Source organism: Schistocerca cancellata, chromosome 8 (genome assembly GCF_023864275.1).
Source record: "Schistocerca cancellata isolate TAMUIC-IGC-003103 chromosome 8, iqSchCanc2.1, whole genome shotgun sequence".
Taxonomy (NCBI): Eukaryota; Metazoa; Arthropoda; class Insecta; order Orthoptera; family Acrididae; genus Schistocerca; species Schistocerca cancellata.
In genome coordinates, this window is record NC_064633.1 from 106,085,329 (window position 1) to 106,102,210 (window position 16,882).

Here is a 16,882-nt window from a genome sequence, read left to right on the forward strand (position 1 = left end):
CACGGGCTTTTAATAGTTAGTGCGTCTTATTTTTGTGAAGGCTGTTTACACAACGAACATTCCTCTCTGCAGGGAGAACATGTACTATTTTGTTGCACGTGCTCACCTGTGTATAAAAGCATTGCACACAAACAGTATGTTTATAGTTTCTTTTCTGGCCTGGTCTGGCAGACAGCTTTAATTTGTGAGGGAATTCAAATTTATGGTATAATTTAACTTGGACACAATGAACTTTGGAAAAGTCTACAGCATAAATTCACTAGGTATTAATAGTAAAAATTTACTTAAAATGATGGAAGGAGTAAAGGTAATCACTCTACATCTACATCCATACTCCGCAGGCCACCTGATGGTGTGTGGCGGAGGGTACCTTGAGTACCTCTTATAGGTTCTCCCTTCTATTCCAGTCTCGTATTGTTCGTGGAAAGAAAGATTGTCAGTATGCCTCTGTGTGGGCTCTAATCTCTCTGATTTTATCCTCATGGTCTCTTTGTGAGATATACGTAGGAGGGAGCAATACACTGCTTGACTCCTCGGTGAAGGTATGTTCTCGAAACTTCAACAAAAGCCTGTACCGAGCTACTGAGTTCAGGAACTGCATAGTCAGTGGGTACATGAATGAAACTGAAGAAGTTGGTAAGCTTTGTGGTGATGTTCCTCTTTCATATGGATATCTGAAGCCTTCACTATCTCCCAACTATCTCCACTCTTCTGGCACCTGGATCTTTAATTGTCACCATTGATTCACTTCTGTAAACACAGACATCCCCCATGCACACTGCCTCATGGATGTCAAATGCTAGATCTCCTAATGGCTTAATGACCTCATTCGCAATATGACTCCGGATCTGTATCCTTACCCTCAATTTTTTCTCTTTTGTGGGAAAGATATAAAAAGAAATAGCAGCACAGCTATGGGTACCAACATGGGACCCTCCTGTGCTAACCTGTTTATGGGCATCTAGAGGATACCAGTACCCCAAACCCCTAGGCCAGTTCACATTTGTCAACAACACCTTCGTGATCGGCAGCTGTGGCAGAGGCACTCTACCATCATTTCTCAGAAATCTCAACATGTCCTCTCCCACTTGCTTCACTTAGAGCTCCTCACCATACCACATTCCTGTACACCTCTGTGACTGCTCAGAAATGTCTATCTCCATACCAAACAAGTCTTTTAAATTTTAAAGCTGCCATCTCTTTCACACAAGTAATCTCTTCTGTATAATCTGGCTACTCACAAATTGTGCATTTGCAGTAACAAGCAATCCCATATTCAGTGTGCTGAAAGCGATACTGATGTCTTCACATACAGGTATTACCCCCGAACTTAGTTCACAAACAGGTCTCCCGTGTTGTATCTGCATGTGTCCCTAACTCTCTGACCATCGTTGCAAAGAAGCATCCTCCTTGTTATAAAATATTATTGAGATAACTTAACTGCATTCTTTACCACTGCTCCAATTATTTACCATTGTGTCTGAAATAAGGAACAATGTATCCACAACCCTTTTCACCTCTTCTGAAAAAGTATTCTTTGCATACATCATTGACACAATATTCCAGTCCATCCTTATGCCACAGCTACCACTGACCCCTCACCACATGGGTCACAACCCCACGCAAGATGCAGGTGCAAAACTTGTCCCGTCTATCCACCTGGCACATCCTACTCCTGTCCTCTCACAAGGATATCCTATCCTATGCTATCAGAGAATGGGCCACCTGAGAAAGGAGTAATGCCACATCCACTCTGTCATAACTACTGCACAGCTTTGATCACAAGCATAGCCATGTCTCCAGTGGCTGAACATGCTGCTGAGCAGCATGATCAACTTCGGTGGCTGCTTCATGACCCCTGCCACCTGGATTCTTGCTGCTGACACTGGCTTCCCTGTATTACATAGACGGGGACTGTCCTTACAACACGTACTTCAGTCTTGCTATCCCCCTCACAGCGACCTCTGCCCCTCTCCCCTTCTCACATATCCCAACACTTTGTTCATTAAATAGTTGCGCCCTACTCTCTGCAGACTCCTACTTCCTCTGTTCCACTTTTCCCTTCCGGTCCTCTCCTTCAGGCCACTGTGTGTCATGCACGACTCCTCCTCCTGACACGAGAGTGTGCTCACTGCTGCAATACTTTTTCCTCATGTGTTTGCTGCTTCTCCCTCCCAGCTGTCAGCCGCCCTTCCCTTCTATCATTCCTGCCTCTTTTTCCACCTGAGTCAATCCCTCACACCAGTTGAGCTAGACAATATATGCTGGTTGAGACAAATTAGCTGTGCAGGTGTACATGTACTCATATTCTGTATTAGTCAGGTTCAAAAGCTTGGCATTTTTAGTCTTATCTATGCACCTATGGTCATTTGATGTCTCAATTAAATGGTGAGCTGCTACCTCTAACCCTTCCATTTCCACTGATGAGTTTCCATTTGTATATTTATTGTAGTCCTCAGTATTGAGATACCAGAAAAAGGTTTGACCAATATATAGAGGACTTCATGATCAGCAGGCCAGGAATAGGCATTCACATTATAATGTGACATAACTCACAGAATACTTAAAATAAAGTAGAGCGTCAGGTTTAAATTTTGTTGACTCCCGATATATTCTTTGTTTTAGCAAGCGTGAAAGAGAGAGACCTTTTGGGCAGCTTATAAATATATATGTTTAATTCCTCTACACCAATATGAGAATGATGAACATGTGTTGCAAATAAATACTGATGAATAATATCTACCTGGCCGAGTCATTATTCATTTCCACATATACAAGTTCACGCCTCAAAGTTTCATACGTTGTCAGAACAACTTTACTCCGAGCTAAAATGTATGGCTGGACAAATCCCTTGGTAACTCCTCTGTAAAAAAAACACACAATTAGTTGGAATTGTACAAGTGAATCACTACAATACACTTAAGAGAAAGACGTAAAATGGTCCATCCAATGACAAAAGAAATATATCAAAATTGGCTACGAAATAACTTACTGTGTTGGTAGTAAGTTTGTACCATAAATCTCCAGTAACACAAACAGATCATTATTTTATTCAAATTTACTAATTGTTATTACATATATAAGGCACTGGTATGCAAAGAGTACATTGGATGAGGAGGTGGATGGGGGAACGGTGAGGAGAGCCAGAAAGAGAGAGAGAGAGAGAGAGAGAGAGAGAGAGAGAGAGAGAGATGAAAGTGCACAATAGACAACAACAGAATAACAGATGATGTGACATAAGCAAAATGGAGAAGAGCACAATTAGCAAAATTAATACTGATTGTAATGGTTTCATGATTCCACCACAGAAAAATAAAATAAAAAAAGGAAAACACTAACTACTATCACCAACTTTTCTTCCATATAATAGCTGCTTCCTCTCCAAGCATTTCAAATGCACTGCCACATACATCTTGCGTTCACTGTATGCTCAAAATAGTATATCTCTGAAAGTTCTTCGCCAATTGCTTTGAAATTTGACACAACGTTGCATTTGAATATGAGCATGTTTTTATAGACCTACCAAAGCACAGATGTATGCTGTTAACAAAAACCTCATGTTCGTTTGTTCAATTCATATCTCTGAAAGTTCTTCACCAATTGCTTTCAAATGTTGATACAAAAATTTTTAACTCTGCGTAAAACAAAAGTCAAAAACTTGTGTTCTTCTCAATTTGTGGCTGATTGCAGTTATCAGTCATTTCCAGACATGTTTGACAAATCCTGACTCAAGACGCAAAGCTAGCATTCAAAAAACGGCTCCGTAAGCCATATTAAACAATGCACTTAAGGAGGCTTGGATGAAGTTTGTGGAAGAATATATTGTGTCATGGACCATAGAATGGAACAAAGTAATTGTCAGTGATGGGAAGAGGTTTAATTTGGATGGGCCAGATTGTTTTCAGTACTACTGGCATAACCTCTGCACAAGAGAACTAGTTCAGACATGTAGAAACTTCGGTGGTGGCCAAATTTCCAGCCCTAAAGTTCTCTTGTTTCTTTAATTCCTTAAGTACCATCAATGCTAACAGAAAGATGAGAACATATTTTGTTTTATTTTGTTGTAAACTGTGAGGGAAAAGGGTGTGCAATAACAAATACATACATAAATATGTTTTATCCACAAATAACCATGTGCCATTACACTAATTTCCACTGCTGTACTTAGTTAGTATCTCAGGTTCAGAGACAGAAATATAGATGGAGATACTTTGTCATCCACAACAGGTTTTCTTGATGCAATAATTTACCAAAAGCTGTATGTATTATAGAAATTTATTTTATGAACTTCTTATGTGCTACCAGTTTCAGCATTACCGTATTTACTTGAATCTAAGCCGCACTCGAATCTAAGCCGCACCTGAAAAATGAGACTCGAAATCAAGGAAAAAAAAATTTCCCGAATCTAAGCCGCACCTGAAATCTGAGACTCGAAATTCAAGGGGAGAGAAAAGTTTTAGGCCGCACCTCCAAATCGAAACAAAGTTGGTCAATTTTAATATGAGACACAATTTAGGTCGAATGAATGACGATACAGCTGCAGTAGTTTGGTTCGAGTCGTAAGCTTAGCAGTTACGTTTTACCAGGTAGCCACTGCTATGCGTCAGGCGCTCTGTCCGTATTTATATGGGTACCCTTCCTTTTTCACGTGCTTCATCTGGTTTGAATTGATTGCTTATTTTTCTTTGATCTGATAAGTGCAGTTTTCTTTGTTATAGGTGTTTACATCACTCTAAGCTGAAAATGCATTACTGTACTGTGTCATGCATTGTTTGCCGCATTCTGATAATGAGTGTTTACGGCCTGTCGCCGCTCGCGGCATGGCTTGCTTTTGTGCGCACTAACGCCGCTTACAATTTAAAAAAAAAAAAAAAGAGAGGAATCGTCTCATTGGCGAAACAATGGCAAGAGACTGCTATTTGTTGTTACTTACACTGCTGCTTTCTTTGATAATGATCAACAAGAACCTATTAGACTGTGTATGGTAGAAGATGTTCTGAACAAGAGTTTAGCGAAAATGTTTCTCCATTTGAAAATCTTTGCAGACGCCTCTTTAGTACATTACATTCTGCACAGAAATTAGAGTCATCTTAGATTTAAAAATCTGGTCAATTTCCGTGCTTCATTTCTGAATGTATCACTATTAGGCATAAGAATAATACCAATATAAACATGACATGATACGTATATCCTTCTGCGTTTGCTGTTGTCTCACTCTAGTTTCGTAGTTTATTAGGCAGACAGGATTTAAATGAGATAGCAGCAAACACGAAAGAATACATGGCAAAATGTTTATATTCATATTATTCTTATGGTGAAGAGAATACTGCATGTGATTCATATTTCATCAGGTTCCTATTAGCAACCATCTCTTCTCACAGGTAGGAAAAAATCCAGAACGTAGAGTTGGCCATATTGACAAAAACCCCAAACAGTCTTCCCAGTCGGATTTTAGTAGTACATTGAAATGCTGCTACATTCGAAGATGAACAATACGGAATTTGTATTTACTTCGTTGGATAATGTATGAAAATGCAGTGGTTGAAACTCGGGGCGGAGAAAAAGAGCTCGTCTTCCACCTTTTTTTTTTAAATTTATTTACTGACGCAGAGGTTTTGGCACCAGTATTTGTCTTTGTGCCTGCAAAGCAAGCATGTGTAGCGCTACATGTATTCGACGGCAGAAGTTAGTTGTGGCGGCACCTACCATTTTTCAGAACTTCCACTTACTTTGCACTCGATTCTAAGCCGCAGGCGGTTTTTTGGATTGCAAAAACTGGAAAAAAAGTGCGGCTTAGATTCGAGTAAATACGGTACATTGATGCCATCTTCAGGTCCCACACTTCATAGTTGTAAAATCGCTATACACGGAAGGAGCCATATAACTGGATCTGTGAATCAAATCGCTATGCAACAGCTTTTGATGGCCAGGCGACACATACGGCTGTTGGTAAATTATTGCATCAAGAAATACATGCCAGCCATTGTCCCACAGTCCATAATGGTTCAACAAAGACAACAGGCTCTGGTGCGAATGATGAATCAGGTGGTGCCTCAGGGTTAGATCGACGGTGACAGGCCTGTCGTCTCATCTTCATTCCTCAGCTGACATACAATGGTGTCTTCTTTAAATTTCGTCTTAATATACACTCCATTGTAGGAAGTGTAGCACATGGCTTACAGGTGTTTTGTCAGCCACTAGAATATCTGATAGATGAGGTCTTAGGTTAATTTGTCCTCACAGGATTGTCGTGCAATATTTGAGGGTGTGGTCAATCATTAACATTCATTCACAGATGGATTCTGAGGCTTATTACCACCACAGCAAAAATTCATGACCTTTTTTTGGTATGTACAGCGTTCTGAGACTGTATAGCACAATACATTCCCTCTTCAAGCTTTGCAGTGAAGCCTGCTACACCTTGGTTGTGTGGTTAATTTATTGGATCATGTACTGTCTTACCATTTCCTCTCCCATTTCTTCAGGATGTCGCACTGAATGTGTGTCCTTAAGTCGGCACTTGGAATAACTTGTATGAGTTCTCCATCAGTGGATGTTAGATAACCCCTATACACACTACGAAACAATGGAAAAATGTTAACCTCAGCAGCAATAGTTTTATCTGTGAATGTATGAAGACACTTTTTTTTTTTCAAATGGTGAATTTGGGGAAAAACTTCATCTTATAATCAGGCAAATACAGTAAAACAAAGATGACATAATGCTCGTGTGACTGTATGTTCCATTGCAGCTACAATGCCATTTGCTGGAATTCCAAAAAGTGTGGTACTTAAAACTGATCCCTGTAGGACTCTATTATCTTGCATATACTGGTTACTAAGGGTCACGCCCAACCTACCCTAAATAATCCAAGTGATAAAAAAAATTGTGTAAAGACAGGTAAATTTCCCCAAAAACACCGTTCATGCTGAGTTGATAAAACATGATCCTGCCACATTGTATCATATCACTTGTGTAAATCAAAAAATACTGTGACTGTGTGTCAGTGGTGCACAGAGGCCCCTCTATCTACGAACTCCAATGACGATTAGTCATATTTCAAGATCTTCGAAATCTGCATTAGAATCAGAAAAGGACATTTCCAGATTCCAGGCACCAAAAAAGCCATGCTTTAACCATCCTTTCTAACAATATATCCAAGTTGCTTGTTAGACTCATGAGCCTGTAGTTATTTCCATTTTTGGGTCTCGTTCTGGTTTCAGTATGGTTAAAATTTTTTAGAACAGTTTTTGCTATTTTGCACCAAGATATTTTAGCATTTGACTATGGACATTTTGTGGTCCTGGCGACATGTTTTAAAACATTATTTAGTTCTCATACTGCAAAGAGTTTATTATAGATCTGGTAAGATGAAAGACACAGTATTACATTTTGTGAAAAGGCGATCGTGAGCGTAAGTAGGATGGTAATTCTTAGATGCGACATTTCTGCATAATATATTGATAAAAATTCTGCAATGTCATGGGAACTGGTATTAATTTCTTGTTCGTCAAGGATTCCCTACATTCCATTAATGACCTGAAATCCACTAATCCATCACAATTTGGACCACACTTGTGAAACTGTGGTTTATACCATCATTGACGAAACAGAGTTCCTAACACTCTTCCTTTTCTTGTTTCATTAAGTAAAATGCTTTTGCTCGATCTTTTGAATAAAATAAAATTTTCACCGGTGGCATTTGCAATCTCACTGCACCTTCACAGAAAAGATTTACATCTACGAGGACCCAAAGACAATGGTGTTGTAGTGTTAACAGCTTGTATGATCATTTCTGTTGTGTCTTGTGCTACTACATCAACCGTCTTCTCTGTATTTATTGTTATTATTTATTGTTATCTGTACTTTAGCAGTTAAATCATTCCAATTAGCTTTTTGCAGTAGCCAACATAATAAACAATCAGTGTGGTGTAAATTTAAGACGGTTGCAGTCACTGCGTAATGGCCAGTATCGGAAAAGCAATCAACAATGTACCCTTGGACCACAGGTGCAAGGTTAGGACTGCAGATTGTCAAATCTACTGCACAGTATGAGCCATAGGAGATGTTTGAATACGATCAGGCTTGTGAATTTACTAGGCAGATGTCAAAGTGTGTGAATAATCTCCCTAGCAGATGCTCTCACAAGTCATCGTCTTGCTGCCCCATACGTGATGGTGTGCACTGAAATCTCCCAATGAAATGAAACACAGGGTAATTGTTTAATTATGTCTTCCATTTCTCTGTAAGTAATATCTCGGTCATGGGGAATGTAGGTATTGTTATGCTCAATTGTACTCTAATGTCTTTTGTTTTGAGTGCACTGTTCATAGTTATTTGTCCAGTGAAGGTGTTCGATTTGACTATTGTGCTCATATTTGTTTCATGTTTATCCCTTTTTTGCCGATATATGTTTCATCCTCTATGAGTAGGAAGATGATCTTCCAAAAATCTTTATTCTTGTATTGTTATACACACTGTGGGATAGTGCGTGATTAACGGTCACATTTCTTCCAGGTGGTGATATTAGCCATTGCAATACCATTGTAAAACCAGTGAAAAGGTGCCGCCATGGTGTTCAGCAAAGATGTAGGTGATATGTGTTGATCTGAAGAGCATTCCAGTGCTTCCTGTGCAACTGGCATTGTGTCCAGAGATTCATCTGCTGCCAACGAGAGTTCCAGTTTTATCTGAAGTGAAAAATTAGTTCTTTGTTTTGTTTGTTTCTTGTCATTTTTCCCTTTTTGTCACTTAGATGTTTTCCTTCGTGTAATTTTTCCGGTTGTAGGTCTGAGTAAGAAAATGGTCAAACATGTTATCGGCTCTGTGTCTTAGTCTCTTCTATCCACTGATCAGTATCTGACTGTACATCAGTCATGTTTGGAGGAAGAAGGTGTGGGGGTGGGTCTTCCTCTCTTGTGCAGTTGGCGGGATATGAAGTGCCTCCTGCTGGCTCTGCAAGAATGGAAGTGAAGAGGGGGCAGATATACCTCTTGCACATAATTTGTCATTATGATTGTATCCTCTCGGTTTATAGCAGGAGGTAAATTTTGTTCTGAAAAAGTTGAGGTATGTGGGGTGACAGCTCAAATTTTGCATAATCTGTCATGTCGATTGGATGCTTGCATTCACATTTTTCCTTATCTCGGGATATGAGAGGTGGTCCATCATTTTATATTCTTGTTTTTTCTTTTATAATTACTGGGCAAATTGGTGATTGTAGGGGGAAGACATTCCATACAGTTTACACAGAAAGGTGATTGTCTACAAGGATGACCTTCAGGAAGTGATCTACGACTGTCTCTGCAGTTTGGGTCTGCTGTCTAGCAGGATGAGCTGTGACCAAAATGTAAGCACCGAAAACATCTCATGGGCGGTGGGAAATAAGGTTTCATATCACACTTTTACATCATAACTAACTATTTCTTGGAAGGCATGTCCTTCATAAACTAAGATTAAAGCACCTTTACATACTTGCTGATCTTTTGAACCTTTCTGTACATATCTTACAAAATGTATGCCTCCTCATCCTATATTAGCTCGTAGTTCTTCATCTGTCTGGGGTGCAATATCTCTGTGAATGATAACTTCTTGTGCCACATTCAAAGTTTTATGTGGAGTAACAGTCACTGGTGTGTGTGACATGCTCAAGATTGTGCAGCAGAGATGGTTTCAATCAATAGTGGCCTAATTCAGTTTTTTTCCAGTGTGTCTACTTTTCCATATTTACTTTCTATTTATTCAATAAAAACACTGGTTTCGTCGATGTGGAAGTATCTCCTTCATTTCTAATGTACACCAGATATTGAATAAACAGTTTAATTCCCAGTGTTTTGACCTGACCGTCTTCCCATGGGGAAGCCAGGGGACGAAGAGCAGATGAATAGTAAATGTCCTTACTGAAATATCAATACTTATCTGTTGAAACAGCCAGATCAGTAAGGCCATTGTGTGGATTTAGTTTGATTTGAATTCTCCACCCTCATGTCACTTGCCTGGGCTTCCCCCACCGGTGCATTCAGCTTTTGCAAAGGCCATCTGGCATGAGGCTGTTGTCGGGAGTCACGATATCCCAAGGAGATGGGAACCTACCCTTTGGCACCCTTGGGGAGCTGGTAGCTCAGGCATCAGAAGTATAATCCATATATGGTCAGTGGGCTCTACGAAAAGGTTCATAATGACCCCACTATGTCAGGTTGGCTACAGTGTTTTTGAGATGCCTGATCTTGCACAGAGAGTAGACACTGCTTAAGCCAATCTTAACCAATTGTTCCACAGCACAGAAAAACTTTCATAAAGATTTGAAATTATGGTGTAACGGTGTTCTCATTCTCAAATGCCAAATGAATATAATCTGAATATTTTCATGGGTTTGGTTACACTGCCTTGAGACATACACACAATTTCTAACTGTATTATCTTACTGTGTTAAACATTTTTAAATTTGGTCAATACATTAATTAGATCAAGTAAATAGGCAATCTGCAACTATAACCACACACCATGAACCAGGTAAGTCATTTAGTAATACAGATGTCCGAGTGGCGATGTTTTTATGACTGTAGATAGTTCTGGCCTGGCATCACAGATTTATACTTCAAGCTCTTATTCATCACACTACTTGCGAAACTTGATGCATAAATCAGTTACAGCATTTGCAATCTCTCTCTCTCTCTCTCTCTCTCTCTCTCTCTCTCTCTCTCTCTCTCTCTCTCTCTCCCTCCCTCTCTTCCCGCACCCCCCCCCCCCCCCCAACCCCCAATCCATTTTCCCCTTGTCTAATTCATGGATGGAATAGGGTGGGGATCATGCTTGATCTGAACAAATGTAGATGCAGTGTGGGAATTGATACACGGAAGAAAATTTAATAAAATGATATATCGGTGTTTGGTATTGGAACAAAGTATTCTGTAGAAGCATCTGTAAGTCAAGGGAGAAGCTCCGGTATGGATGTATGAAAGAACAACGTGAACAAAGCTCTGCACATCTATCCACACTCACAGCATTAGACAATTAAGAAATAAGGTTGGAAACAATTCAAGAAGACAAAGGACTCTGTACTACAAGCTGAGTATCTATGGGATATTATACTTAACCAGCAGCAGATTGGTAAAAACTATTTTTTTTTTTTTTTTTTTTGGCAACCTTCTGTTTGTCTTTTTGCTGACCAAGATTCATTTTGGAGATAACTTACACCTAGAATATTATTATTATTGAAACTTCCTGGCAGATTAAAACTGTGTGCCCGACCAAGACTCGAACTCGGGACCTTTGCCTTTCACGGGCAAGTGCTCTACCAACTGAGCTACCGAAGCACGACTCACGCCCGGTACTCACAGCTTTACTTCTGCCAGTATCTCGTCTCCTACCTTCCAAACTTTACAGAAGCTCTCTCGGGCACACAGTTTTAATCTGCCAGGAAGTTTCATATCAGCGCACACTCCGCTGCAGAGTGAAAATCTCATTCTGGATTATTATTATTGTTATCTGACTTCAGATGAAAACTACTCAATTTTTAGAACAATAACAACTGAATTACCTGTAAACCAGAACACTGAAACTTTTGTCACTGATGTGTTTACCAACTTCTTCAACCCACTGGCAGCTAATAGAGGCTGGTGCTACAATCAATGTAGCTCCTGATTTAAGTGGTTCCTGGAAAAAAAATAATAAATAAATAAAAAATAAATAAATAAATAAATAAATAAAATATAGCAAGAAACATCAACCTTCAAAACTCTTCCATTAACATTTTTTTTCCTATTTTTACCAGAGATAGGTTATCTGCACCAATGTAGCGAACACTGAGTTTCTTGATAAATACTCTATCTATTATGCAAAAAATGAGTTGTAAAAAGAACTACAGTTAATTAACAGAAAATGATGGCCATATTGTCCTCCACATAACAGACTATTACATAAATTGAAGCAAATATTTTAATCTGATATTATTCAAAATAAGTCATAAATTATATTTTCTGCTACATTTACTATGTTGGTGCACAACATTGTAGCATTCAAACATTTGTGCTGCATATGGGGATAATGCCATTGGACGCAGCACAGCAAGAAAATTGTTTTCCCGCTTTAAGGAGGATCATTTTTACATTAGTGACTCTCCACATTCAGGAAGACCATTATTTAAGTGCTTTAATCCACATTGCATGCTCTAAGCCAAAATAAAAAAAATTATCAGCTGGCCATATGTGCATCCCTGCTTGCTTGTCATATACTGGATTGTGAACAACACTGACCATTCCTATCTTGTATCATTATTGATGACAAGAAATGATGTCTTTATGCTGACATTAGGAAAAGAAAGGAATGGCTGAGCCCAAACAAAGCAGCAACTCTCTGTACAAAGACCTGCACACATCCACAAAAGATGTTTTTCATCTGGTGGAACAGTGATGGTGGGGTGTACTACGAATTGTTTCCACGAGGTGTAACCATCACTGCTGACATTTATTGTCAACAACTGAGATGCTGAGATGTCTTGCAGACAAAATCCAAGAACAACGACCAGGAAGACTGTGTGAAGTGATTCTACTCCACCATAACGCCCGTCTAAATTCTGCTAGACTGACAAAAAACAATATATAGAAGTTGGCTTGGGAAGTCATTTCACACCCATGTTATTCACCCAATCTTGGGGCCTCAGATTTTCACCTTTTCCACACACTATCGAACAACCTTCATGTAACTTTCTTTATGGATGAAAATGCGCTTCGAATGTGTCTCAATGAGTTCATTGCCTCAAAACCACGATTCCTACAGTTGCAGAATCAAAAAGTTACCCCAGTACTGGCAGACGGTTGTAAACAATGATGGAGAAAATATTACTGATGACTAAACTTATGGGAAAATGCTACAAACTCCCGCACCAGCTCGATACAAGGAACACAATGCACGGGAATAAAAGTATCTGTTACTGTTACTGTTCATTTTGTCATTAAGACTATCATCTACAAGGGTAATCCCAAAAGTAAGGTCTCCTATTTTTTTTATAAGTACATAGACCTGTTTATTTCTACAATGGTTTACATCAGTTTACAGCTTGAACATTTAGCTATTTTTTGACATAATCACCATTTCTGTCGATGCATTTTTGTAGATGCTGTCGCAGTTTTTATATGCCCATGTCATACCAGCTTGCCGCTCAGAAAGTTATGAATCTCTTCTTTCACCTCATCGTTGGAGCTGAATCGCTTTCTGGCCAAATGTTCTTTTAACTTAGCGAACAGGTGATAGTCACTGGGCACCCAGTCAGGACTATAGGGTGGGTGGGTGATTATGTTCCACTGAAACTGTTGCAGGAGAGCAACGGTTTGCCAAGTGATGTGTGGGCGAGTTGTCATGGAGAATGTTAACACCCTTGCTCAACATTCCTCTTCTCCGGTTCTGAATTGCCCGTTTGAGTTTTTTCAGAGTCTCACAGTACCTGTAAGCGTTAATTGTGGTCCCAGTGGGCATAAAGTCAACCAACAATACCCCTTTCTGATCCCAAAACATGGTTGTCATGACTTTCCCGGCAGACTGTGTTTGTTTGAATTACCGCGGCTTTGGCGAAGAAGAATGCCGCCACTGGCGTGATTGTTGCTTGGGCTCAGGCGTAAAGTTGTATGCCCAAGTTTTGTCACCCATGACAATAGAGTCCAGAAAGATGTCCTGTTCGGCTGCAAGGCGATGAAAAAATGGGCGGGAAGCATCAACTCGTTGCCGCATGTGGTCCTCAGTCAGGATGCGTGGCACCCATCTTGTGCACACCTTCCGGTAGTTCAATGTTTCCGTTAAAATTCTGCGACCTGTGATTCGGGAAACCTCAGGAGCTAATATGCAGAGATCATCCAGGGTGGTCTGCCGGTCTTCACGCATGCTTTGCTCAACCTTCAACACTGTATCCTCAGAAATTGACGGTTTCCCGCTCCTTTGTTTGTCGTGAATTTCGGTCCGACCAGCTGCAAACTTTCTACACCACTTACGAACATTTTTGACATCCATGCATGACTCACCATACACAGGGTGTATACGTGGACAAGGAATAAAAAAAATTCCCGAATTTTTCCAGGATTTCCTGGTTAAAAATACATTTTCTCCCGGGTGAAAATACACTTTTTCTTTGTTAAGTGACAGTATACTCTTCTTCGGCACTGTAAAACTCATCAATTCTTTGAATGTTTATGGTTTTATACACCGACATAGAATTTTCCGGCACTTTAGAACACGAAACTCAGGGGGGGAAAAACACGTTTGAAAGACCTTTGATGTGCAGCAACATGTACGCAGGTATAAATTTGAATTTCACCAAACACCGCATGTCACTTTCCGAAGCACTGAAATCTAGACTGCGATGCACTTTTGTAAGCCAGTCATAGTTCATGTCACGTGATCTCGTCAGCTGATGACATCATAGGACACTTGATGTAGTCAGCCAATAGCATGATCAAGTAGCATGAACACACAAATAAGAAAAGTTACTGGTTTAAATTAATATACATAGCATTCACATATAATATTGGTCTCGAAGATTAATAAGCTGGAGGAGAAGCTAAGTGTCCACATATAATGTTGATCTTTTTTGCGCGTGTTACATTTTAAGATACATCACACAAATGTGCTAGTAAAATTTTTAATAACGACGTAAATGTCTGATTTTCTAAATAGTCGTCCGAGTTAATTTTTAAATGAGAGTCAAACGCTTTGTGATTTAAGAAATTCATCGTACATTCTCGCACATAGTTCATCTTGCGTAAAAGGATATTTGGTTTGAATGTAACGCTTTTCAAACCACCATTTGCAATATTTTCTTGCGACCTGTTAGAAATAGGTTCATTTCAGCAGTTGGAAGAGAGCACCAGATAATAGGCGTCACCGCGCTTACGCAGCTACAATGACGCAGGAAGCCCATATGTTCGTACACGTAAAACATTAAAAGATATTACATTATGTCATAAAAGAAACAAGACATCAGAGAATACTTCAAGAGCATCGGAATTTCATGTACCACACTAAAATGCATAATTCGGCTTAAAATGCACATTCATATGCCCAGATTCGTATGTAAATTTTCTTGGAGTACCAGGACTGTATTATCTCATGTTTGGTTCTTTATTGTAGCATAATGCCATATGTGCACTTGAAATGCAGCGAACAGTTGAAACTAGTCAATAGTGTGAAATTAAACATTTCGTTTCAAATAAAGCAGGAAAGATTAATGAAATCCAAATCTCTTTAGCAAACCGACAAAAATAACGTCATTGTTCTGCAAGGCGATTAATGCTTGACTGTGAACAAGGCGCAAATAAAATCTAAAACTAATACCATATTTTAGCCTTCCGTAATTATGCGAACGTATTTTTATTCATTTGATAATTCCCGGCCGCAAAAATCCGTTTGTTATCATTTAATGTGAGAGCAATAACCGGAGAGGAAACAACCAAATCACTGAACGTAAACACAGGTCACGTGGAGACGACCCATCTCCCCACCACAACTCAGACTGCTCTGGGCATCAGCGCCAGATTTACTATATTTCCGAACCGGGGCAATATTAAGTAGTGGTGTCCATCCATACTTCTGTAACCAGAAGCGAAAGAAGGTACTACTCATACGCGACTCAACTGCGCATGCGCAAGAACCCGGCCACAGCTGCTCAAACGAATCTAATTTAAACAGTTGTCATGTCACGCTCATCGGAGGCAATTTGTTGTTGTGAAGCATTGCATTGTCTTCCTAAAGCCTTTAACACACTTTGCTGTTGGCAGACACTTGTATGAGCACTGTGTTTTGTTGTTGTATACAGCGCATTTCCTTTGCAATTTCTATTCTCATTTTTTTCCCCCTCTCGTTCATGTTTTGTTGCTGCAGTATTATTCTGCAATAGCGGGATACAGTAATATCCTTTGTTAGAGTATTGGTTCTTACCAGTCAAAATCACAAAAATGTAACTGAAAACTAAAACAATGAAAAATTCCCGGAATTCTAAACAATTCCCGGGTTTTTCCCGGTTTTCTCCCGGATCGTATACACCCTGCATACACTTACGTCAACTGGCGACGGATTTCAGTCAGCGCAGTGCCCTTTGCCCTAGTTTTATTTCCTTCTCAAATCAGTTAGCAAGTACACACACACACATAAACATATCAAAATGTTAAGTGCATGTTACCATGAGAGACCAAAGTCAGAGAAGGTCGACTTTCTTTGATGAATGTCTACACACACCAAATATGACAGTGAAAGACAGAATATCTGGTTATATCTTTATAGATCGTTCATGGAAAGCCTCGTCACAGTTAAATATGAAGCTCAGCTGAAAGGGCATATATGTGTGTGTGTGTGTGTTGGTTATATCTTTATAGATCGTTCATGGAAAGCCTCGTCACAGTTAAATATGAAGCTCAGCTGAAAGGGCATATATACGTGTGTGTGTGTGTGTGTGTGTGTGTGTGTGTGTGTGTGTGTGTGTGTGTGTGTGGGTGGGTGGGTGGTAGCGGTTGGCAGTGTGCATGTGTGTGGGTGCGTGCATTACTTCCTGTACAGTTGACAACATGTAGCTGTCCAAGTGCATATACACTAGCTCAAAAAAGGATTCATCAGAATATATCAAAAATCTACCTCAGTTGCGAAATGTTGCTGGTCTTTACCCAGGCTTCAGCTAGAGTAATCTAGCCTTCCTCAGAAGCATGAAATAAACTACTAGATGCCAAAATAAGGCACGGTCAAACATAAAAAGCTAAAGCACCATGGCACCATGTCAAGCTACATTACTTAGCAGAGGAACAGCCCCAGCCCCACTTTGTGGAAAGCAGTCAGTTAGCCATGGATGCTACATTGGAACTGACTGTGGCACACGGATGTATACCGAGCAAGACGGAGGATCACG

The 16,882-nt window shown here is 39.8% G+C and overlaps 1 protein-coding gene across 1 annotated transcript in view; it reads right to left on the reverse strand.

The window, feature by feature from the left end:
* The window catches only part of LOC126094617 (E3 ubiquitin-protein ligase SHPRH), a 275,624-nt gene that overhangs the window by 157,882 nt on the left and 100,860 nt on the right, over nucleotides 1-16,882 (reverse strand). The window contains exons 6-7 of the mRNA XM_049909097.1: nucleotides 11,540-11,655; nucleotides 2,744-2,863 (exon numbers count right to left, since the gene is read on the reverse strand). Of these exons, the coding sequence (XP_049765054.1) occupies nucleotides 2,744-2,863; nucleotides 11,540-11,655 (236 nt within the window). The remainder of the gene's footprint in view (nucleotides 1-2,743; nucleotides 2,864-11,539; nucleotides 11,656-16,882) is intronic.